We start from the raw sequence: 26379 nt of genomic DNA on the forward strand, positions 1-26379 counted from the left end.
ATAATTAAATATACAGATTAAATTACAGGATTTTGTAATTGCTCGCTGAAATTTGTGGAGGCAAGATGAGGACTAAAACCCAAAGGAAGTCCAAACTCTGATGCTATTTTTCTGTCCGAGACTGACCATATTTGACAATATGTGTGACACCCTCCTCACCCGAGGGATGCTAACCAATGATTTGAAACCCCTGGTACAATATAGGAAGATCATTCTGGGTTTTATTTCTATATTCTGAGTTATTATCTGTTCCATAAATTATGTACATCTGAAGATTTGACAAATACTTTCTTGGTCTCCTCAGAACAACAATAACCATGTTGACTCCACAATCTAGTATCTTCCACTCAATGGTCAAATCAATTGAGAGCCATCAAAACGAATCCTACAAATATCTGGGCATTTTACAGTTGAATAACATCAAACATAGGCAAGTTAAAAATGTGATTAGTAAAGAATACATCCGAAGAGTGAGACAAGTTGTTAAAGATAAAATGGAACAGTGGAAACACCTTCAAAGCCATTAACACATAGGCCATACTGTGATATGATACTCCACTGGAATTATTAACTGGACACAAGTTGAACTGGACATTTTGGACCCAAAAGAAAACAACTGATGTGACTCATGAATATCAAAACAAAGCATCTGGTCCAAATGGCTTTAAGAACCATTTGCAAAAATTTTAATTGGTTTTTGTTATCAAGCTTACAGTATTGGCCAAATGCCACTTTGTCTAATAATACAACATCAATTGACTTTGTTGCATGCAGAGTCAAACTTTCATTTCAGAGTCCAAGCTATCCTTCCACAGAATCATGCCCTCGATAAATGTTGGAAAGGCCATCCTGGAAATTCCAGGAGTTACAATCTCAAAACATCTGGAGGGAACGAGGTTGGGGAAGACAGTTGTATTCTAGCTTTGACTTAGCTTCACTGTTCCTACACTGAAGGCACTTTTATATATTGATCAACAACAGAAGTAGATGTAGTGATCATATAGGAATTATTTGCATTAACAGGCTATAGCAATAGCAATAGCAATAGCAATTAGACTTATATACCGCTTCATAGGGCTTTCAGCCCTCTCTAAGCAGTTTACAGAGTCAGCATATTGCCCCCAACAACAATCCGGGTCCTCATTTTACCCACCTCGGAAGGATGGAAGGCTGAGTCAACCCTGAGCCGGTGAGATTTGAACAGCCGAACTGCAGAACTGCAGTCAGCTGAAGTAGCCTGCAGTGCTGCATTTAATAACTGGCCCACCTCGGCTCTTAAGGCTGGGAGATTAATTTGCTAATTAAGTAAAGGGGATAATCAGACAAGATTGTTATCATTATACTTACTAGCGTCTTGCATCTAAGACAAGTTTATCTCCTGATATGCTGCAGGCCCCCCCAGACAAGTTTGGATAAACTGCTTTCTCCCCACTCCCCACTCTCCTATCAAGATGTTTCCCCCTCCCCAAAAAATAGACCAGTTGCTGTGTCCATCCACACCACCATAACCAGATTATTTGAAGACTGAACTGGTGGTTATTGTGTAAGATATAGGGGAAAATTTTGGAATTTTGATGATGCAGGGAGAATTTTATAAGCTCAAAAAGGGAAAGAAGTGCTAACTCCTACAATGGAAGAATGGATGGAATTGGCAGAGATGGCAAAGTTAACCATATTAATTAGTGGAAAGAACATAATTATTTTTTTTCTACTTGGAAACCACTTTCTGCTCAAAAGAGAAAGAAATTAAATTAAAAATTAAATTTTGGGTTTGGGTTTTGATGATTAAATAGATTATTGTTATAGAAATGGCTAACTCGTACAATCTTTATATGAGTTTATAATCATTATATAATTTACTGCACCAACAAAAGTTGGGCATCACTTTTTTTGTTTCTTTCCTTTCACCCTAACCCCCTTTCCCTTTTCCTTTACCTTTGTTCCCATTGCCTTTATTTTTATTTGATATTAAGAAAAAAAAAATGAATAAAGGAAAAGAAAACTGAACTGGTTAAGGACAATAAGGAGGTAGGGATGTGGAGGAGTTTAGACAGAACCACAGATTTGAATCGGAGAGTTCATAATGGATACCGACGCTGCAATCTTCCTCCATCAGCAAAAGCAAACCTTGCTTCCCAATAGCAATAGCATTTAGACTTATATATCACTTCACAGTCCTTTACAGTCCTCTCTAAGCAGTTTACAGAGTCAGCATATTGCCCCCAACAATCTGGGTCCCCATTTTACCCACCTCAGAAGGATGGAAAGCTGAGTCAAACTTGAGCCTGGTGAGAGTCAATCTGCCAAATTACAGTCAGCCGGCAGTCAGCAGAAGTAGCCTGCAGTACTGCATTCTAACCACTGCACCACTGTGGCGCTCAATCAAAAGTTTTTTGTATAGGCTATGCAATTAGCAGAATAACAGAGTTGGAAGAAACCTTTGGGGTCTTGTAGTCCAATCCCCTGCTCAAGCAGGAGACCCTATACTATTCTGGACAATTGGTTGTCCAGTCTCTTCTAAAAAAACCCCTTCAGTGTTGGAGCACGTACAACTTCTGGAGGCAAGCAGTTCCACTTGTTTATACTAAAGTAAGCAATTCACTTACTTTAAAGTAAAATTCTAAACTGAAATGGGTTTGCCTCTGGGAAGGTGTGATCAGTATAGGTTCAATGGGAGAAATAGCTTTTGTTTCCTTCTGTTTTTGTGTTTAAGGGAAGATGATGTGATTGTCCAAAGCTGAAATATTTGTTACGAGAAGCAAAAGCTGCCAGCAAGGCTAGGACTGAGGAGATCCTGCGTGGGCCTGCTAACAATAGAAAGGGATGCTGGAGGCACTGACATTCTGTAGCAGGGGAGGACAATCTTGTTGAGACTACAAGCAATATGTTGCAGGTGGTAATTAGAATTTGTCTGCTGACAGCACAGTGATGCTCCATTGATCACCTGAAGGGGTTACGCTAGGATTCTTAACTCGTTTTCCCAAACCTTGTTCTGATTTTATAAGGTTAGTAGAAAATTCACCCAAATAAATGCCAACAATTGGAAGTGAGTCAATGATCGTTTATATTCTAAAGCAAGCAGTTGGAGTGAGTCACTGCTCTCCTACACCTCACCTATAAAGCCCTCCATGGCATGGGTCTAGGTTACTTGAGGGACCATTTCACCCCATTGGGATTGGCCCATCCCACTTGTGCTGGCAAAGGAGGCATGCTGTGGGCCCTGATTGTTTTGGCTGGTGGGGGTCCAGGAGGAGGTCCAGGAGGAGGCTCTTCTCTGCCGTTGCTCCTGGACATCTCCCCCACCCCATGTGAAGTTGGCCCCAACTCTCCTATTTCTTCACAAGAGCCTAAAGATGTGGCTCTTCCAAGAGTGGGCTTCAAAAATTTAAGCAATGGGTTCCCTGCCTAGTTGCTGGGTGGGCGTGGCCATGGTGGGTATGGCCTAGTTGGCCTCCTGCACCATGATGAGAGGGGCATTTTCATCCTCCCCTGGCCCCAGAGGCTTTCTTTGAGCCTCTGGGGGGGGTGAAAACTGCCTCCCCAGGCCTCTGGAGCCCCCCCCCCCCGGACCTATTTCTGGAACTTCCAGGAGGCCCATTTTTACCCTACCCCAAGCCTCCATGAGGGCTCTGCAGTTACCTCACATCCAAAATGGGCCATGTGGAAACTCCTGGGAAGGGAGGGGTGGGCGGGGCCAGCCAGGGGTGGGATTTGGAGGTTCTCCAAACTGGCCATAATGTTGGCTAAGGGGTTCTCCTGAACCGAACCTATAGCAGCCCACCCTTGCCTCTTCCAGTTGGCTTGGGGCCCCAGTGAGGAAAAAGTGCAATGGAGGAGGTTGATCAAGTAATACCCCCACACACACACAGACTCCTGCCCTCCCCATGTGTCCTTCTGATTTTAACTTTTTATGTTTTAACTGTATATGTAATTGTAAGCTGCCCAGAGTTACCCTATGGTAAGATGGGCGGCCACCACATTTTATAACTAAATAAATGGTGATTGATCCAAGAGGTTCCACCACAAAACCGCGGACGACAAAATCGCGGTCGACGAAAGCGCATATGTGACGTCATCACAGCACGACGAAAAAGATCGAAAAATGTAAAAATAAAGCGAAAACCTTACCCTAACCCCCCCAAACCTAACCCTAAACCTAACCCTAAACCTAACCCTTAACCTAAGCCTAAACCTAAGCCTAAACCTAACCCTTAACCTAACGAAAAATCTAACCCTAACCCTTAACCTAACCCTAACTCTAACCCTTAACCTAACCCTTACCTTTATGTGAATCGGCTTGCTGTAATTTAATTTTTATTTCAATTTTTCGATCTTTTTCGTCGCGTTGTGATGACGTCACATACGCGATTTCGTCGAGCGCGCTTTTGTGGAACGCGGTTTTGACGGGTCACGGATCCAAGATAGTTTAAGCATGCCCATATACTACCAGAGAACCCTGTATAATGGCTTTACATCTGATGAGGACATCAAGGGAAAGGGATTCACAGGTATCACATTCAGTGTGACGACAGTACAGACAAATTTATTTGAAAAGCAGCACAGCAGCTTTGAAATATAGGAAGTTCCAAGGCTCTAATTGTTATTCTAAGAAGCTGACCCTGCATTTTACTGCAGAAGGAGGGAGAGAGATAAAACAGCAGCAGTACGTATCCTTGAATCTGCAGCCTCCGCTAAAGGCATAAATTCTATAGGTATTTAAATCATTGACAGCATATTGGCACAGTGAGAAAATCCTTACTTAAAGGAACTACCAAAGAAGTGCAGTTCAAGACACATAAGCAATACTGTGACTGCACACAAATTATTATGGAGAACTACAGGCAATTCAAGCTAATATTCTTATCTATTGTTATTCTTATTTCAGTTCTCCTTGAGATAACTCCTTTGGTTTAAAGGAGTTTGTCAAGGCCATTTTTCAAGGCCCCCCTCCCCAAATGTAGACAGTGAAATCCTAGTGTGTATCATGACCACAAGAAAAAGTTGGGGGGGGGGGGCGTTATGGCCTGCTTGTTTCCTTTCTCAATAAAATCTTCTGCAGAACATCATGAGCCTGGAATGATCTCTTTCCCTCTCAATATCATTTGCATTTAATTTGGAGATAGAATATAGTTTTGGTCACCATGATGTAAAAAAATGTGGAGCCTCTAGAAAGAGTACAGAGAAGAGCAACACAGAAGATTAGGGGACTGGAGGCTAAAACATATAAAGAACGGTTGCTGGAATTGGGTATGTCTAGTCTTATGAAGAGAAGGATTAAGGGTGACATGATAGCAGTGTTCCGATATCGCAGGGGCTGCCACAAAGAAGAGGGAGTCAGGCTATTCTTCAAAGCACCCGGGGGGTAGGACAAGAAGCAATGGGTGGAAATTAATCAACTAATAGAACAATTAATCAGTGGAACAACTTGCCTCCAGAAGTTGTGAATGCTCCAACACTGGAAGTTTTCAAGAAGAGATTGGATAATCATTTGTCTGAAGTAGTGTAGGGTTTTCTGCCTAAGCAGGGTATTGGACTAGAAGACCTCCAAGGTCCCTTCTAACTCTGTTATTCTATTCTATAGACAGAAGAGGGCTCCATTATCCTTAGGGATGCCTACTAGCTCAGAGACATATATCTAGTGGGATATCAGTGGAGGCTTGGGGACATGTGATCAGGAAAAGATTGGTTGATTGTTCTCTTATCAGGGCAAACAAGCTGATTGAATTTACCCATTGTCTTACAGAGAGCCATTGTGTGTATTTCTGCCATCTCAAGCAGTAGCCTATGATTACATAAAGGTGACATATGTGATATCAGCAGCCCATAACATGCCTGCTTTAAATGCTAACATAAATAGGATAACATTTTAGGTGCATTTTTCAGCATGACCCGTGGAAGGCCTATAAAGTTGATCAAATATTTATTTCATTTTTAAATACGCATTGCCACATTTTGTTCTTAAATCTGCAAGGAGGGGAGGTAATGAGGCATTTCTATGTATTCCTATGCACTTGGGAGATACTTTTTTATTTAGGATGACAATGATCAGCATCAACATCTGTTTACATTAAGTTTAATTTTATCCTGCAATGGTTGCCTGTAAATAAACGTGAAGATTTATTTAAAATATTAACTGAAGATAAAGTGAGGGTTATATAGGGCACGTTCTGCTTTAATCCTGGGTATTTTGCTCATTTCTTCAGTACATTTGCTTTTGTATAATAATGCTGATTATGATGACCCCAATGTTGGCTTGTTCAGTTTTCTGAGAATGAACAATAGTCCATTTTGGGAATAGTCCAAAACAGTGGTGGGGTTCAGATTTTTTTTACTATCGGTTCTGTGGGTGTGGCTTTGTGGGCGTGGCAGGGGAAGGATACCACAAAATCCACCATTCCCTCCCCACCTCACTAACCTGCTTTGCAGCTCCCAGGGCAACAAAAGAAAATCATCTGGGAGGCAGCGTGGGTGGGGCCAGCCTATATGCCGACTCTCCGAACTACTCAAAATTTCTGCTACCGGTTCTCCAGAACCTGTCAGAACTGGCTGAATACCACCTCTGGTCCAAAAACAAGGTTTAAATTTTAGTAATTTGTTGCTTGTTCACAATAATGTCGACTGGCAGCCCCTCGGGGGAGGGCCTTCTCTGTAGCTGCCCCGGCCCTATGGAACGATCTTCCCCCTGAGATCCGGACCCTCCCCACTCTCTCGGCCTTCCAAAAGTCTGCTAAGACCTGGCTGTTCTGGCAGGCCTGGAGCTGTTGACCCTCGATTGAGTTCCAGCCCCACTAAGAACTGAGTGCATGTTCTGTTCTTTTAACTTCTCTGTTTTTGTATTTTAAATTTTCTAGTATTTTTAAATTGATTTTGTGTGAGCCACCCAGAGTCTTTCGGGATTGGGCGGCATACAAATCTATTAAAATTCAAATTCAAATTCAAATAAGCCAGCATAAGCCATCTATTTGGTATGAACATACCACTTTCTCTCATATAGCCTCTTCCACAGAGGTGGGGTATCTATAGTTCCAAGGCAGAGGTGAGTGAGTCCCTACCGGTTGGGACCGGTTCAGCCCAGTAGGTAGTAACTCGGCCTGCCACACCCTCAAACCGGTTCTATCAGCAGTGCCATAGGTGCCACCATCTTGTTTTTTGCTTATGCACAGAAGCATTTTAAAATACTGTGCATGTGCGCGTAACGCATCAAGCACACACTCACGCAGTGCATCCCTGAGCAAACTGGCAGTAGCAATAGCCAGAACCCACCCCTGTTCCAAGGTAATGATGAATATAAATTCCCAGCCTCCTTGGCTCCACTAGATAATTTAATGAAAGTTACATACAGTATATAGAAGCTCAGGGTTCTGTGCCATCAGTGATGGGTTGCAGGTAGTACGCCCCAGTATGGGCATACTGTTCCGGTATGGTGCTCTGGAGGGCCGATCCGCCTGCCCGAGCTCCTTACCTGTCTTTTAAGGATTCTGCGCTTCCGCGCATGCACATGGCATGTACAGCACCTGCGCAACGTGACGCTGAGCAGCTGGAGCATCGCGGAGGCGGTAAGATGCATGTGTGCGCTGCATGTGTGTACACACACAGTGCACGCATCCATGTGGATACCGCCAAGCCTGTTCCAACCATACCGGTTGGAATGGGATCCGGAACCCACTGTGTGCTATTTATTTATTTATTTATTTATTTATTTATTTATTTATTTGTTTGTTTGTTTGTTTGTTTATTTATTAGACTTATATACCGCTTCATAGAGCTTTCAGCCCTCTCTAAGCGGTTTACAGATTTTTAGCAAATTGAGTCAGCAAATTGCCCCCACAGTCTGGGTCCTCATTTCACCCACCTCAGAAGGATGGAAGGCTGAGTCAACCTTGAGCCGGTGAGATTTGAACCACTGAACTGCAGATAACAGTCAGCTGAAGTGGCCTGCAGTACTGCACCCTAACCACTGCACCACCTCAGCTCATCTTGGCTATGTAGGTTAAGAATAGATAAATCATATTTTCCTCAGGAAGATCCTTCGGTTTCTTACACAGAGTATGTCCTCACAACACCCTTAACCTGGGCAGTTAAAACGTGTGCTTCAGCATGCTATGGGACACAGATTTGATTGATCTGGGTAAGGTCAAATACAATGGATAATATCCAGTGGTGGAATTCACTTACTTTCCCTACCGGTTCACCAATGTGAGCGTGCATATGTGCAGAAGGTTGGGCATTATGGCGGGACCGGTGTGCGGAGACTCCCACAGCCACCACTACCAGTTCACCCGAACCGGAGAGAACCGGCTGAAAACCACCTCTGATAATATCAGAAAAGGAAGTATTTCATAATCAGCTAAGCTATGTTTTGTGAATAAAGCATTCTATCATTAATCTCAGGTTCTTCCTCATTAAAAAAACCTAACTTCTATACATTATGCATAAAATAAATGATCCTCTTCCCTTGTCCTCTTTCTCTTTCCTTCTTTCCTTCTTTCTTTCTTTCCTTCCTTCCTTCTTTCCTTTCTTTCTTCCTTCCTTTTTTTTAGGTTCACCAATGTGAATAATGTTGATGGTATTAAGGAGAAGACAACTGTATTATACTAACATTTCAGGGTCTGTGATGTACTGATGGCTGATGCATACACCATAGTAGACTGAGCTAATGATTGGCTTGTGTATTCAGGAAGTTGTTAGAACCCAGCCATAGTCTTACTGTGTTGTCTGAACCAAGCTGTAATGCTAAGCGACAACATGTATTGTTTGAGTTTAGCATGTAGTATGAAGTGAGTCAATGGGCCAGTTGTTCAGATTTGTGAAGGCTTTCATTCCAAATTAGTGTCCGTGTGTGTGTGTGTGTGTGTGTGTGTGTGTGTGTGTGTACAGGCATCCTTGCAATAACTTTTGCATAGAATTATCAGCACTTCATAATCTCTTTAAGACTCCTTTTTATTACCATTTCTCATTTTCAGAGCTGCAAAATCAGGGCCCTGGAACCAGAGCTCTGTGCTCAACATTCCTTCAATGCTGAATTGGAAGTAACAAGATTTGGATTTCACTCGAGGGGGGGGGGGGGATTTTTAGGGATCACGCTTTCTCCGGATAGGAACCTTTCCAGCGAGGTGGAGGGAAACGGCTGATGCTGAGTCAGACTGAGCAGATGAGCAAAATTACTTATGAACCAGCCTCTTTTTCTTTTTATAGCCTTCTTCTCCCCTTCTCTGTGTGCACAATCTTTGCCAAATGAGAGGAGTGTCTCAGATCATTGCACTTCAGCTTGACGACACTCCCTGAAGACAGCGGTCTCATAAGGACAGGCTGCCAGCAGAACTCAGGGGCCCGTTACAGCCATTCCCTGTGGGCCTTTTCTGCCATCCTGCATTGAAGGCTGTCCTTTTTTTTCTTTCTTCTTTGGAAGGGGCAGAGGTCTCCTTGGCAAGAACCAAGGGTTCCAGGAAGAAAATCCATTCCCATTAGGGAGCTGTACGCCGGTGTGCTTCCTCAAGGAGATTCAATTTTGTTGTTGTTAGCTGCAAAGTTGTGTCCGACCCATCACGACCCCATGGAGAACGTTCCTCCAGACCTTCCTGTCCTCTTCCATCCTCTGGAGTCCATTTAAGCTCAGGCCTATTGCTTTATTGATTCCATCCAGCCACTTCGTTCTCTGTCGTCTCCTTCTTCTTTTGCCCTCAATCATCCCCAGCATTAGGCACTTCTCCAGTGAGTCCTTCCTTTTCATTAGGTGGCCAAAGTATTTGAGTTTCATTTTCAGGATCTGGCCTTCTAAAGAGCAGTCTGGATTGATCTCCTCTAGGACTGACTGGTTTGATCTCCTTGCAGTCCAAGGGACTTGCAGGAGTCTTCTCCGGCATCACAGTTCAAAGCAGGGGTGAAATCCAGCAGGTTTTGACAGGTTCTGGAAAATCGGGAGCAGAAATTTTAAATAGTTCAGAGAACTGGCAAATACCACCTCTGGCTGGCCCCAGAGTGGAGGGAGAATGGGGATTTTGCAGTATTCTTCCCCTGCCACACCCACCAAGCTACACCATGCCCACCAAGCCACGCCCACAGAACCAGTAGTAAAAAAAATTGAATTTCACCACTGGTTCAAAGGCCTCAATTCTTTGGCCTTTCAGCCTTTCTTATGGCCCGACTTTCACAGCCATACATTGCAACTGGGAAAATCATAGCCTTGACTATATGCACTTTTGTTGGCATCTCCTCCCCCTCAAGCCATTCCCTTACAGTTCAAGACAGGGCAGGAAAAGAGTCATTTAGGACAGAGATAAACTTTGTTGTAGAAAAAGCCATGTCTGCCTGGAAACCAAGCCACTGGGTACTTCGTGCATATAAGCAAGCACATTCATGTATGCCTACATCGTTCACATTTCAACCCAGACCTACAAATGACTCACACATTTGTTTTTGCTGAACAGATTTTAATAGAGAACTAAACCTGGCCATCTAAAAGTCAGATTTAGCACCACTATAGCTAAGCATAAGCAAATTCTGGGCCCAACATTTTGGTGGCAGATGATAAGAATTAACAAGAATTCTATAACTTTGCATCACATGTGCTGCTTTGCCTACTTTCTGCCAATTTCTTCCTAGTCTAATCATGAGATAGGTGCAAGGTCTGAAAAATCTGTTTTTGATATTAATGTTTGACCATCCCCACCTAGGATAATTGTTGTCTGGGCATCAGTTGAGTCCCAACTTGACTGGCTGTTACAGTGCAATCATCTATGAGCTCAAGCAATAGAGGTTTTTTTTTGGGGGGGGGACCCTTTTCACTATTAATTTAAGATGTGAGCAAGTCAATCATAGATCGAGAGCAGGAATCTAATAATCAACAACAAATCCAAGCAGAGAGACAGGAGACCCAATGGGGTAGAATCCTGAGTTCAAATCTAACCCATGGGGCAGAGCGGAGGCTTGAAAATTTGCTCTCAGCATCTGCTGCTAGAGATGAGTATATACATATATCAACCACCCTGAGCCTCAGTTTACACCTCAGCAATGGCTCTTTTGTTAGCTTGTTTCTTGGCAAGGTGCTCACATCTACAGAGTTCTGCTCTCTCTTGTCAAATTTTTTATAATCTGTCTCTGCTTAAGTGGGAGGCAAGGGGGTGGATGGGCAAAGCTGTACATGGAACCGCACAGCTGGATCTGCCTTCCTTACAGTAGAGTCATTGGTTCCAATGCTGCTGGAACCATCATGGCCAGGCCAATTGTCACTAGATGCCTTGTCTCCACTTCTCCCCATCCTCCTCACCCAATGAGAAACAGTGGTACCACTGCATCACCTTGTAAAAATTTCTTTTTTTCTTTTTTAATATTAAGATCTGTAGATCGATGTGTCAAAAAAAAGGGGGGCAGTCAAAGTTCTGCTTCTTTTAATGTGGTTTGCCTGTGTTGGAAGAAATGTCCTTTTGGGTTCAGTTCCATGTGGGGAAAAAGACACTGGATTCATGGAAGTTGCTTGGAAGGATGGTTTAATGGTGAACGGGATCACATGCCTTGGAGCTCCTGGGTGAAAAGGGGGATCACATGCTTCAAGATGTTGTGTGAAGAAGAAAAAAGGCTGACTTGCTGAGAATCCCTGGGTTTTATGTCCTCTGTTGGGCCCCGCCCGGGGACTCCCACTCCTGTGCAAGGAATGCACTTTGATTGGCTGTCAAGACTCCCATGGGGCCATGCAGGAGCAACTCTGTAGGCTGCGCTTTGAGTCCAAGTTTGGTTGAGACTTGCTGGGTGGTGATGCAATGAAAGGGCTTTCGGATTCCTATTATGGCTCTGCCTGTAGATCTTTGTTATGTAGAATAGATTGCCTCAGGCCTTAATGGCCTAAAGGTGGGGATGATATGTTTCTTCCTCCCTTTTAGGGGGAATATTCTGCCCTTTTAATATTTCCCAAAATATTTTATCTTCTAGTAGAGGGGTGGGTATTAACTTCCTACACCTGCATGTTCCACATAAAAGGGGCAAGAGCTTTGATTGCACAGCTGTTATCTTAAGTTTTTTTTAACCCTTTCCTGCAAACACCTCTACAAGATCAAGACATTTGTTTTGCAGATTTTTCCCTCCTCTCCTCCTCCATTTCTCTCTTCCTGCCTATCTTTTTAAAAGAAATGTAAGATTTTTGAGAGGAAATTTGGTTAGCATCTGCCAATCAGCCAGTCCTATGCTCAGCCCTTCTGGAGTATCCAATCCATCTGTAGTTTATCTGTCAGGGCATTCCTTCTGAAACGTAGTTATGAGTTTCATATGCCCTGTGACAGAATAATTGTTTCACGCAGGAACAATTTCGTGCAAATTATTATTAGCATTCATTAGGAATAATAACCTTTGAATAAAAATAAGCCATTATTTAGGACAATATCAAACACAGATTACTCTTCTTCATCCCCAGCAGTTTTCTCTCTCCCCTGTTTTTTTCAGAGCTTTATGAAAATGTTAGGCCTACTCCCCATCTCAGGATCAATTTAAGTGCATCACCTATGCATTTTCCAAACTGAAACCCCAAATTACAGTCTTCTCTTTCTCTTGATCTTCTCAGAAATCAGAAAGTAATCCAGAATCCAATTTAGCCCAGCCAATTTCCTTCTGCCTCAGGGAATATTTTTCTCACTCTCTTAAACACTCCCACCCACTCTGAAAGATGTGTGTATGGAGGGAGGGTATGGTAATGCAATGCAATAGCTTTGGCTGGCAAAAGGAAGCTTATCATTTACATCCATGTGCATGAATGAATAGAAGCATTTATTGCGTTTTAAGATGTATCACACCTCAGCAGACAAGACCTGATAAGGAGATCAGAGTGGAATAGATTTTAAAACAATGAAGATCCAATAGAAGGCAATATACTGTATATAGCTGAGGGTTGAACTGTTGTGTTTTGGGTGGTCTCTGATCTTGATTGTTTTCTTGTAGATGTTTCATTACCCAACTAAGTAACATCATCAGTGTAAGTGGGAGTGGAGTTTGCTGCCTATTTTTATGTAGCAGCTTGCCTTTCCAGTTTTGATGAGTATGTAATTTCCTTCTTGATGTTTCCTTGATTAAAGTATTGTTTTTAACCTTATAGTTTGTCTGGTGCTGATCCTTGCTTATCTGCATGTGAGCTGCTGGAGGGGATGTCTTGTAGTCTTTTGGTTTTCTCTTAGTTTTTTGTAACTGTCTCTTAAATGATGCATAAATGTGGTGTGTAAATGGTGGATGAAATCATGTTCTGAAAACACCCTTGTACCTGAATTTAAGACACTGGAAGAGAGTTAAACACAGATTTGGAGGTTTCTAAATCTTCACTCTGGATCTCTTTGGTGTTTCTTGGAAGTAGAAGTCTGATTTGGATAGATGATCTTAGCTAGCAGGGCAACTCCAGGGGTGGTATTCAGCTGGTTTGCACCAGTTCGCCCAAACCGTGGGGGAAATTTTGCCCAATTAGGCGAACCGATAATGATGGCTGGCTGGCCATGCCCCCGAACTGGTCCCCCTGTTGCCGGTTGCTCACCCCGCCCATCCAGTTGCCACTCACTCACCCCAACGCTTTGCATACTGGCTCTCAAAGAGGCAATGGCTGGTTGCAGGCTGCTGAAAAGTCCTGTGGTTGGCAAAAAAGCTGCCTTAGACTTGCAAGACAATGGGATGCACATGCCTGAAGAACATAGCAGCAGCTTTTTCACCCGGAGGACTTTTCAGTAGCCTGCCAGCCAGCCACCTCCTCTTTGAGAGACACTTTGCAAAGCAGCTCTCAAAGAGGCGACAGCTGGGAGGCTTCTTTGCCTGCCAGCTGCTTCCCAGCAACGGTGGCTGGCTGGGGGCTGCCGAAAACTCCAGTCAGCTTGCCTTCCAGACTCTGGACCAGCCACTGTGGATGGTAAGCAACCAAAGAGGCAGGGGGAGGAAGAGAGGAAATGGGGGTGAATGGTGAAGGAAGGGTGGAGGTAGATAGGGAGAAATTCTAAGAAAATTCCTACGTTTTCCTGTGGGCATGGCTAGGTGGGGAGGCATGTGACTGAGTGGACATGGACATGAGTGATGTCAAGTTGGCTATGCCCACTCAGTCACATGGAACCCCACCCCCATAGCCATTCCCACTGAACCAGTAGCAAAAAAATGTGGAACCCATCACTGGGCAACTCCATAACACTGGGCAGAGATGCTGGCAAAAAAGGAAACTGAGGGAATGGCAGGAAAGGTCTCCAAAAGTGGGAAAGGGTTATTTCCACATCATTGTAATGAACTCTCTTGTTCCAAGTTTGGTATGGAGATGGAGGCATCCAATAAACTCACTGTAAAGCCCATCACCATGATGGAGTTAATTCTGTGGAAATATAAGGAATAAACCCCTTTAGCACAATTGAACACATGGTATGGCCATTCCCAGCAGCAAGCATGAATCTTTCTATTGTAGACATTTTGTCTGTTTGCATTGCTAAAGCCACCGGGTGTTCGTCTGGACAAAGCACTGGCTGGAAGCAGCTCTGAATGTCTGAAATAGTTTTGGGAATGAACCATCACCAGCAATCCTAAGGTTGCTCAAAGTGGAAATCTCCTTAATTTACTACTACAAGGCAAAACACCATGTCTTTCAGAGAAGGCACTGTTCCTAAACCAGAGTAAGTTGAATAGATACATTTTTGCGGGGTGGGTGGGTGGGATCCGTAAAGGAGAACTGTTAATCCTCTCTGTACCAGCAGATTATTCTCTGTAAATAGTGGTACGGTTAGGGCTTAACAGACTTAGTGAGGGAGGAAGAACTTCAAATTCTCATGTATATGACAATGGCCTGGTCATTTTGCTGGGTTGGATTCTGCATATCCATCCCAAATTCCAGCCACAACGGCGCCAGATTGTCATCCTCTGTTGTAAATTCAGAGTTTATGTTGCAAACTACTTTTCTACCTTCCTCCATCTGATTGCAACTGGTAGGAAACTCTAAAAGGTCAAAGTTTCCTTGTCAGTCATGCCTGATTCTAGGGCCTGGTGCTCATCTTTCTTTCTAGTCCAAGGGAGTCAGCATTTTCCGAAGACAATTTATGTGGTCATTTGGCCAGCATGACTATACATCAAAGGTGCATGGAATGGTGTTACTTTCCCACCAAAGTGGTACCTATTTATTTGTGTGCATTTGTATGGTTTTGAGCTGGGGCAAAGAACAGGAGCTCACGCTGTTGCGTGGAGCTTTGGTCTCTAACTGACAAGTTCAGCATCTTGAACTGCCGAGTCACTGCTGCCCTGAAACTCTACGGATAGTTAAAACAGCATTTGCCTTATCCTTTTGTTTCTATTGGTTTTCTCATCAGGAGAAATTTGTTTGCAAAGGTAGAAACCTTTCTGTTTTCTGATCATAGTATTCCATGAAGTGCTCTGTATGCCACAGGTGTCGTATTGCTCTCCTCATCACCGTATGGCCCCATCAAACTCATCCAGTTTTTTACACCTTCAGATAAAAGTTGTACGCATACCATAATCTTCAACATGTCAGTTACTGACCTAGCAAGCTGTATTTGCATATGCTGGGCTAACACGCCTGCTTGATTAATTGATGTTTCCAAGAATTTGTGTAAACCTGGAAAATGGACTCATGCAATAGGTGGATTAAAATTATTGCGTGAAGGCACACAAAAAATAAATTCAGGCAATAGAGATGAGACAGATTTAGTGCTAAACTGAAGATACTCTTCCCTTCTTTGTGGAATTCTTGGGAGCAGATACTTTTCTTGTAGTGGACTTGGGGAACAATGTTGCTCCCCAGGATATTTTATAGGACTGACAAAAAGCAACATGCTGTTATGTTGTAGCTTCACTGCCCTTTAAATCGTACCAACCTTTGTTTTGTTTTTTTTAAAAGAAAGGGATTCTTTTTTCTCTCTTCTCCCCTTTTAATAGGAACCATCCTGGATCCACTGAGAAGAATTGAGTCATGGAATATACTTTGGATATCTCCAAAGACCCCAATAAATAATTTGGCCTAGATCTAATAAGATCCTTTGATCACTTGGACCCTAAAGAAATGCTACCCATAGTGGTGCAGTGGTTAGAGAGCAGTATTTTAGTATAAACAAGTGGAACCGCTTGCCTCCAGAAGTTTTAGGTGCTCCAACACTGGAGGTTTTTTAGAAGAGACTGGACAGCCATTTGTCCAGAATAGTATAGTATCCTGCTTGAGCAGGGGGTTGGACTACAAGAACTTCAAGGTTCCTTCCAACTCTGTTATTCTGCTAATTGCATAGCCTATACAAGAAACTTTTGATTGAGAGCCACGGTGGTGCAGTGGTTAGAATGCAGTACTGCAGGCTACTTCTGCTGACTGCCGGCTACCTGCAATTTGGCAGATTGAATCTCACCAGGCTCAAGGTTTGACTCAGCCTTCCATCTTTCCAAGGTGGGTAAAATGAGGACCCAGATTGTTGGGGGCAATATGCTGACTCTGTAAACCGCTTAGAGGGGGCTGTACAAGCACTGTAAAGCAGTATATAAATCTAAATGCTATTGCTATCAGGCAAAATAAATAGAAACAGACCACTGAGCCAGTGATTTGACTCAATATATGGAAGCTTCCTGGGTTTATTTATAAATGTATGTAAAATCAATATACAGGTAGTCATAGACTTACAGCAGGTCAGTTAGTGACTGTTGGAAGTTACAACAGTGCTGAAAAAGGGACTTAGGACTGTTTTTCACACTTACAACATTGGCGTATTTCTGTAGTCACGTGATCAAAATTCAGATACTTGACAATTGGTTCACATTTATGATGGTTGCAGTGTCCCAGGGTCATGTGATCTCATTTTGGGACCTACTCACTAGCAAAGTCCATGAGGAAACCAGATTTACTGAACAACCAAGTTACTAAACTAACAATTGCAGTGATTCACTTAACAACTGTGACAAGAAAGGTCGTAAGACGGGACAAAATTCATTTAACAAATGTTTCACTTAGCAATAGAAATGTTTGTCTCATTTGTGGTCATAAGTCAAGGACTACCTGTAATTTATTATTTAATTCACTCTGTTCAGAAAAGTGGTGCAATTGTACCAGGTGTGTGCTTGTATATAGCACAATCATTTAATGCAGGAAGTCCTCAACTTACGACCACTGTTTAAAATTATGATAGAAAGGTACTGGGAAAAAAGGTACTTATGATTTGTATTCAAAGTTCTGAAGGCTGGGAACCCCCCTAGAGTCACATTATTTCATTTTGGGTGCTTGGCAACTGGTCTGTATTTATGGCCATTTGCAGGATCCCACACTCATGTACCTGTGATTTATAAAGTTTGATTTTTTTAGGTGTTTGTTTCCAGTTTCCAGCAAAATTGTCTATTGCAGACAATGGGTTCAGTTTACAACTATGGTTTGAACAACTGTTGCAAAAAAAAAATTGTAAAAATGGATTGGTCACACGATGACTGGGATCTGTCTGGAATTCTGAGCTCAATTATAGTCATAAATCAAGGAATACTTGTAGTATAGTTTCACTGTCACTGGAAGGAATAGTTCTGCATTGGTCAGACTGCTGCTGGTATAATCTGGCCAGTTCTGGATGCTTTATTTTAAAGAGGATTTGAAAAAACAAAACAAAAGCTAGAATAGATTCAGAGAAGAGCAACCAAGAATTTTATCTAGTGGTGGGTTATGATCTACTTTATCAAATGCCTTACTAAAGTCCAAGTAAATTATATCAACAGCATTCCTCTGCTCCACTAATTTTGTCAGTTTGTCAAAAAATGCAATAAGATTAGTCTGGCATGATCTGTTTTTGACAAGCCCATTTTGGCTTTTGGTTATTACTTTGTTTGCTTCTAGGTGTTCGCTGATTCGTTGCTTGATTATCTTTTCCAGAATCTTCCCTTGAATTGAGGTCAGGCTGTTAGGTCTGTGATTTTCTGAATCTATTTTTCCTTTTTTGAAGATGGGAACTACATCAGCTCTTTTCCAGTCCTCTGGCAGTTTCTTGGTGCTCCAGGATCTTTGAAAGATGTAGTTCAGTGGTTCTGAGATCTCATCTGCCAATTCCTTCAGAACCTTGGGGTGTAATCCATCCAGTCCTAGTGATTTGAACTCATCTAGGATAGACAGGTGCTCATGATTTTCTTCCCTAGGATGATCAGGGGACTGGTATTTTGAGTCTTCCAAGGAGAAACTGAAGGAACTGGGTTCATTTAGTTTTGAGAAAAGATGACAAAAGATGTGATAATGCTTTTCAAATACCAGAAGAAATTTAACATCTGCTGTTCTCTATCATCCCACAATGCAAGCACTGATCTTAGATGACCAGAAAGCAGATTGTAGCAAACCATTAGGGAAAAAAATATCTCAATGGTTTGACAGCAATACCAAAAGAGGTAGTAATATCTGCTTAGACACTCCTGGATGTATTCAAAGAGAGGCCCCGCCAGCCAAATCTAAAGATGGTTTTATTTGAATTCTTGCAAGAAACGAGTTGATGGCACAATTAAACTTTCCATTCTCTTTTGATGACCTGCTCTTCTATCCAGCAGAATGTCACTGCTCCAGCAGCCTCATTCATTGGGGAATCAATAACGCCATGTTCAACTGCTTCCATAGAGCACCTGATAATTCTTGCAGCGAATTAACTGACAATTAACCACTTGAATTTAGTGAGAATTAAGCATACGTGGTACAAGGTAATATCAGAAACAGAATGGATGAGAATTGTTTTGCATGCTCACTCCCTTCTACATGGTTGAGATGGGTCATAAGATTGTTCAGCTTGGCCCTGGACCAACAAAATTGTGATATGGGTGAAAGAAAATCTGTGTTATTTGACAACTAGAATTCACCCCAAATTCTTTCTGTTCTCTGAACTTTGTGAGATTGGTTTAAGTAACTTTAGTGGTTGGTTGCTGTTAAACAGTTTCTAGAGGGATAACTGTCTGTTGCAATTAAAAACATCAAAGAGATCTTGGTGTCTTAAAAACTAATGGAGAAATGTTGATGTACCACTTAATAAATATGCTAATAGTTCATCCAATTCAATTTGGCATTAAAAATTTCAATACTCTGGAATTTTTTATTGTGTGGCTTTCCTAGAATCAGTATAAGTAAAATTTCCTTAGGACATATTGGAGCATGTCTTGCAAAGATTAAACATTTTAGCTGAGAGAAACTGAAGTAGCAATTTAAAGTTCCTGATTTGTAAAGATCAACACAAACCAAAAAAAAAAGTATGGCTTTTGCTCATGTAAAATTGAAGGAATTTCAAGACAAGTTAATCTTGATCAGTTCCACAAATATCAAACTCACAAACTTTCTCCCACTGAAGAAAATATACAAGTGCAAACTTGCATAGCTTCCAGTTGCCCTTCCCATTAATGGTAAGAATAACTGTAAACATAATGGAGAGCAAATAAAAGAGTGTGATATGATTGAGAGCAACCTTCTTCAATCTGTTATAATATGCAAGGACTACTTTTTCTCACAGATAATTTTTACTTTTGTTGAAAAAAAACACATTTATTCTGCAGATGCTGCCACTACACACACACACACACAAACACACACAAGTGCGTATTGGCACACACCCACATCGTTCCCTTTGTGCATTCTCTCTCTCCCTTCTGTCTGAGGTCATATTATCCTCTTAGAGTTTAATCTATCTGTAATTACACCCTGTAATTGCAGAGCAGTTTTAAAGCTGATTTTACTTCCCAGTTTTCATTTTCATGGATCCTGAGTCTCATCTTTAAGTATATTTCTAATCATCCATCAGGAAGGTAGAAGAAGGTCAAGAAACAATCTCCTAGTGGGGCACTGCTGTACTAGAAATCACTTCTGAGGACCAGCAAGTGTCAGAACACAAGCCTTGCTTGCAAAGAAGAAGAAACCAAATTCAATCCCTGGAAGAACCTCCATTTGAGTAGACCAGAGTAGAGATCCTGGGTTAAGTGGACCCATAATATCATTTGGTATCAGAAAACTTCCCTTATTCCAAAGAATGTGTGGTAGTTTTATTCAGGGTCTGAGCATGAATAACCTGCAGGGTTAATTAAAGAAAATAGATTTTGCTAATAAATTTACTGTGTTTCCCTGAAAATAAGACAGGGTCTTATTTTCCATCGACCCTCAAAATAAGCAGTTGGCCTTATTTTTGGGGAGGTCTTATTATTTTTGAGGTGAAGGAGGTGGCGAGCATGGTCACCTCATGGCTGCTGCTGTGTCACAATATTTTTGGGGAGGACTTATTTTAGTGCATGTGTTCAAAAGCCTGATTGGGCTTATTATCCAGGGAGGTCTTATTTTCAGGGAAACAGGGTATTATTTAAATCAATTTATAAGGTCACTCATCTCATAAATGCTACCGTGGGTAGGCAACAACATATTAAAACAATTTTAAAATAATAAGAAAGAGTAAAAAGCTATAGTGAGCACTGAGGATAGACCTCAACAGCGCTATCAACAAAAACCTCTCAACAGACCATCTGACTTCCCAGCCTCCAAACTCTGGGGCACTTCCAGTTCTTCAATACTTTATAAAAGGCTGGCAAGGTCCAGACCAATCTAATCCTAGGGGATGCAACAAGGTGTTTCAGAAGGCAGGTTTTGCAACAAAAAAAACCCCATATTTGTGAATGTGAATAAGTAGATTTATAGAAACAAGGAGTTGAATACTCTGATCTCCATCTGAATTCCATATATTTGTCCAAGAGGACAGTGAAGAGAATCACTACGTCCACACGTTCATATCTACGGATGAGGAGATCAGTAGTGATCTATGAATTCAGTTGCATTCCAATTCAATTATTTTCATATTTATTTCCTTTCTTCAGAAAACTTGCATTCGGTATGCTTGGTATGTTACATTTTAAATCTACACCTGTTGACTTCGTTTAGTACTTTTGCATGTTGAAGAACAAAGTACTCTGCAGAAAGGTAACTCCCATTGGCGTCCTCTTCATTTTGCACATTAGCAATCTTTTAAAAATAAGAAAATTGAATAAGCGGCTTTCCTTCACATATAATGCAGAAAAGAAGACCTACAATCTGCTTATGTAGTGTGGTGTGATGTGGATCAGAACAAAGACAAAACATAAACCATTTCAGGCAATGGAAATACTTTCTTCCATAAATTCACTCCATCGTTCCTGGTTTTCTGCTCTCTGCACTAGAGAAAGGAGGAACTAGAGAATATGAGTCAACATGCTTCATTAAAAAAAACCCACTAAGTATTTAAATAAACAGATGCTGTTAGCCTCTACTTCAAAGGCTTTGTTCCATTAAACAAGCAAATTCAGTATAATTCAAATCTAATTATATTTTTATATTTTATGAAACTGCTGCAGATAACGCAGATTCTGGCTTCTGAAAGCAGAGAAGTCATGACTGTTTTGATTTGCACTATTAACTTTTTATTAATACCCACGGTTTTGTTCATTTGTTGAAATATTGCTTCTCCCAAACCATTGCTAATAGGCGTTGACATTTTGTAGTACAAAAATTGCAGGAGCTTAATAGAGTTCTATAGTGGATGTTGCTCATATTTTAAAGATTAATTTTTCTTACACTCTTAACCAGCAACTGGTTCCCGTGAGAATCAGACCTGACCCAAAAAGAAGCAGTTTGGCTTGGGGATATGTTTTTTCATTCTTCGTTACCCCCTTAATAGTCATTTGAATCCACCTGTCAATTGCTGCTTCATTTAATAACCAAGAAAGAAACCACTCAACTCCATTTTGCAGAATTAAGAGTATAAGTAAATAGAAGCTAAGCAAAGCTGGACCTGAGCAAAAGCGCACAAAAGCATTAGATATCCATACATGACCCATTCTCCTCCCCTTGGTAACCCCAGTCCATAGTCCAATCCAATATCTCCACAGCTGTCACGTGGGAGCCATCTTCAAAAATCATCATCAGGTTGGTATGCCGGACAGTTGGCCTTGGCGGGAAACTCCCCTCCGTTCCACATGCGCAAACGATGGTGAGAACAACTCCCAATTAACAGTCCTCCTGTACAGATTATTTCCCTCACCCAAATACCATGCCCTGCCTCCCCATTTCAATGGCAGCCGAAAAACAGAGGCTGACACCACCAGAGTTTATGTTTTCTTGAATCCTTTTACTCTAGAATAGCTTTAGCCTTGGTGGACCAAACTGGGAGGAAGGAAAGGCTGCATGTGTGGTAATCCTCTATATCAGGGGCTGGTACTTTGCTGTTTCCAGGGCAGATCTAAGCAACTTGTGGGCCACATTAGGCCTGCAGGCCTTGAGTTTGATACCCCTGCTCTATATACTTGCTTTTCAAATATGCCAACTTTAAGATGTGTCAACTTCAACTCCAAGAATTCTCCAGCCAGCATCTGGGGAAATTTGAGGATTTGAAGTCCAAACATCTGGAAGTTTCCATGTTTGAAAAACAGTGCTCTATATTATCCAAGGGCAGCCTTGGGGGAAACAGAAAGCAGTGCCTCCATTTTTTAGATTAGTGAAGGAAGGGATATCTTCCTTCATTAAAGCTGAATGTCTGTTAAATCCAAATTTAGATAATTGCCATAATTGATGCTACTTGCGTTAATGTTTTTTGCATCATTATATAATTAATATCCTACTTAATTTGAATCATCATGTAATTGATATCCTACATAATTTGCATCATCATGTAACTGCAAACACTTTAAACTGAGGCAAATGACATGCATTATGTTAATTGTCCAGACTGTCTCAGAAAGAATAGCCTATCTGTTTATGTGAAGTCCATACTTATTTTTTCCCCCTAGTGCACCTGAAATTTCCATAAAATCAAAGTTTTACTGTAGTTTTACTAGTAGACTAAAATTCACTGCCAGGTTCCTTAGCAATTTCCAACACATCTGGGAGCTCCCATCTATTTTTTTGTCAAATTTTGACTAGGTTTCTTCAGAACAGACATATTTCATAAAAGTAGTTCTGGTCCTCAGTCCTCAAGGAAAACTACATTCTGTTCAACCAGATGCTGCTTTGTATAACTGCCATCACAACATTGCTAATATAGTAGGATTCTGGCAAGATTGGCTGTTATTCCTAAGCATCCTTATAGGAATAGAAGCTGAAAAACAGCTTCTATACCTTTAAGGATTTGTCCATTATTGGTCTATCTAATAAAATGCTAATTACTTACCAATTCTGCTATGAATGAAATTGATGTGTTGGGCTAAAGTTCTTATAATCCCCATCCAATCACATTAAGACCTGTTGGCCTGATGTTTGTATATTTATCAAATATAGGTTGTTTAATGCAGATATGGTAAACGGAACATTTTTTTTATTATCTTATGACTTGGGTGATTTTTTTTTAATGCTAAAAGGATATAGTTTCAGATTTGGAAAGAGAGGGAATAATTTCTTCCTATGATGTTGTACAAATAAAGATCCCTCCTTCCCGAAAAAACAGGTAGCTACTGGCCCAGAAAAGTCTGAATTAGTATTCGTCAAATAAATGGAAACATTAACTATTTTCAAGGTGTTTGGGAAATGTTTTGAACCTCTAACAGGTTATATTTGGGTTGGATCAAGAATGTATTAATTCATATTCTACTAATCTATTGTAACCACAGATTTTGTCTGGATGATATGATGATGATGATGATGATGATGATGATGATGATGATGATGATGATGATGGATGGATGGATGGATGGTGGTATTTATGTATATGTCACCCAACTCACAGCAATTCTGGGCAATTTCTTGGGGTGGTTGTTCTTGTTAATTATTCTTGGAAATAATTGTGAGCTATTTCTCAGCATTGGTTGACATCCACATAGTAAAGATCATGTGAGTGCTATTCTTTTGCTGATCCGCTAGCTGTGAAGAATAATAACTGCATTTATTCTTATTTTCTAACTTCCAAGTTGAAACCTCCCTCCTCATAAGGTTGAAATTCTGTTGTCACATTTTGGTAATCATATTTCAAGGGGCCTTTGAGGAATGAAAAAAAGGCACTGAACGCATTGCAGGGCCATAGGTTGTCCAACTTGGTTTTGAATGTGTTCATGAGCAGGGATCTCCAACCTTGGCAACTTTAAGAATTGTGGACTTAAACTCCCAGAGTTGGCTGAGGAACTTTGGGAGTTGAAATCCACAATTCTTAAAGTTGCCAAGGTTGGAGACCCCTATCAAGAGGTTAATCAACTCTTCAGTTGATAAATTATACAGAGTATAATAGATAGTCTCCTCCTCCAGTTTTACATTCTCCTTACTTGGCCATCTCAATGATGCTTTCAATACACATTCTGATCAACTCTCAGATCCTTGTATGGTTAACTCAGTTGAAATCCCTTAATCGTTGTTCTTCCCTGTACCACCCTTTTACTATCACCACCCTTCCCTTTAGTGTGTGTGTGTCAGTGTTGGGTTCCGGATCTCATCGCAACCGGTACACCGCGATGGGGCCGGGCATCTACCAAGAGCACGCACACTGCGCACACATACGCACCCACCACCCTGCGATGCTCCAACTCTTCGGTGGAGTGTCGTACAGGCACCGTACACTGCACGCATGTGCATAAATGGCCTGGTTGACTTAAATACAGGTAAGGAACAAGAGTGGGCAGGTGGGCCCTCCAAAGCACTGTTCCAGTACAGTTCTCCCAGCAGCCACCAGTACGCCCATACCGGGGCATATCACCAGGAAGCGACCACTAGTGTGTGTGTGTGTGTGTGTGTGTGTGTGTTTGTGTGTGTGTGCACCTTGCTTTGAATGGAGGCAGCTTCAGCCTGCAAACTTTGGTGGTGTGGCTTTGTGTGCTGAGGTTGTGAGGATAGAGGGTTGTGGGTGCAATGCGGTGATGGATTATTGTAGCTTCTCCTGGCTCTTGAACCAAAAGCAGGCGCACATGGACCAGAAGAGGAGGACTTTGGTACAAATTGCTACACCACTGAGTTTGCAGGCCAGAGCAGCACCCCATCCAGCTGCGATTCCTCCCTTGTTTCAATCAACAATTTGAATGAGGAAGTGGCACACCTATCACCTATCAAGCCAGAATGAAAATTCTTCCTCTGTTCTCCCATGAAAATGGTTTTCGAAATCTATGAGGAGCTACTGACCAGGTTGCCTTTGCTTTGTTTTTTTTGTTCCACAGGCTATGGACATGCAGCCCCTAGCACTGATGGTGGGAAAGTCTTTTGTATGTTCTATGCGCTGCTGGGAATCCCACTCACCCTGGTCATGTTTCAGAGTCTGGGTGAGAGGATCAACACCTTTGTGAGGTACCTCCTGCACCGCATCAAGAAGTGCCTTGGCATGAAACGGCCAGAAGTATCGATGGCCAATATGGTCACCATTGGATTCTTCTCCTGCATCAGCACCCTTTGCATTGGGGCTGCCGCATTCTCCTACTATGAGAATTGGACCTTCTTCCAGGCCTACTACTACTGCTTTATCACCCTCACCACCATTGGTTTTGGAGATTATGTGGCCCTTCAGAAAGAACATGCCCTCCAGACCAAGCCCCAATATGTGGCCTTCAGCTTTATCTACATTTTAACTGGGCTGACAGTCATTGGGGCCTTTCTCAACTTGGTGGTGCTCCGGTTCATGACCATGAATGCTGAGGATGAAAAGCGGGATGCGGAACACCGGGCCCTACTCACCCGTAATGGACAGGCCAGCAGTGTACATATTACAGACACTACTACATCCTCGACCGCTGCTGCGTTAGGGGGCATAGGGGGTGGTGGAAGCAGCAGCGGTAGAGGAGGACTCCGAAATGTTTATGCTGAAGTTCTCCACTTCCAGTCCATGTGCTCCTGCCTCTGGTATAAGAGTCGGGAGAAGCTGCAGTACTCTATCCCCATGATAATCCCCAGAGACCTCTCCACCTCTGATACCTGCATGGAACAGAGCCACTCCTCCCCTGGGCATTACCCAGAGACTCCATCCAACAGATGCTTCTGCAACACTCAGCGTTCAGCCATCAGCTCTGTTTCCACAGGACTTCATAGCCTCTCAGCCTTCCAAGGACTTATGAAGCGGCGAAGTTCTGTGTAAAGACTAGGAGCCCTTTTACAAACTCTCCTTCACTACTGAAAAAAAAGAAGCGGGCATGAAAACCCAGGTGGAGATACAACTTAGAATTTATAAAAAATAATTTAACCATAAGAAGGGAGGAAGAGCATGCTCCTTAGGGAGTGCACAATAAATTGATGGATCAAGCAGCGGGTTGGTTATGAGGGGCAATCTCCTAGGGAAACTGAATTGATCAAGATCTAGTAGTGGATTCTGTTAAGTTCTTTTGATGATCAAGAAGGGAGAAATCCAAGTTGTCCTTCCAAAGGTCTGGCAACACTAAGTTGTCTCTTCTCCCCTGAGAAGGAGGCTCAGCACTCCTGTTGCTGGTGGAAATCTTAAACGTGTTTTGCAGCAACTACACAAAATGTGAAACTTA

The 26379-nt window shown here is 42.0% G+C and overlaps 1 protein-coding gene across 1 annotated transcript in view; it reads left to right on the top strand.

The window, feature by feature from the left end:
* Positions 1-25982, top strand: part of KCNK3 (potassium two pore domain channel subfamily K member 3) — a 115611-nt gene extending 89629 nt beyond the window's left edge. Inside the window, exons 2-3 of the mRNA XM_032217128.1 lie at positions 25075-25648; positions 25682-25982. Coding sequence (XP_032073019.1) covers positions 25075-25648; positions 25682-25982 — 875 coding nt within the window. The remainder of the gene's footprint in view (positions 1-25074; positions 25649-25681) is intronic.
* The last annotated feature ends 397 nt before the right edge of the window (positions 25983-26379 follow it).

This window comes from Thamnophis elegans, chromosome 4, assembly GCF_009769535.1.
Source record: "Thamnophis elegans isolate rThaEle1 chromosome 4, rThaEle1.pri, whole genome shotgun sequence".
Classification (NCBI taxonomy): domain Eukaryota; kingdom Metazoa; phylum Chordata; class Lepidosauria; order Squamata; family Colubridae; genus Thamnophis; species Thamnophis elegans.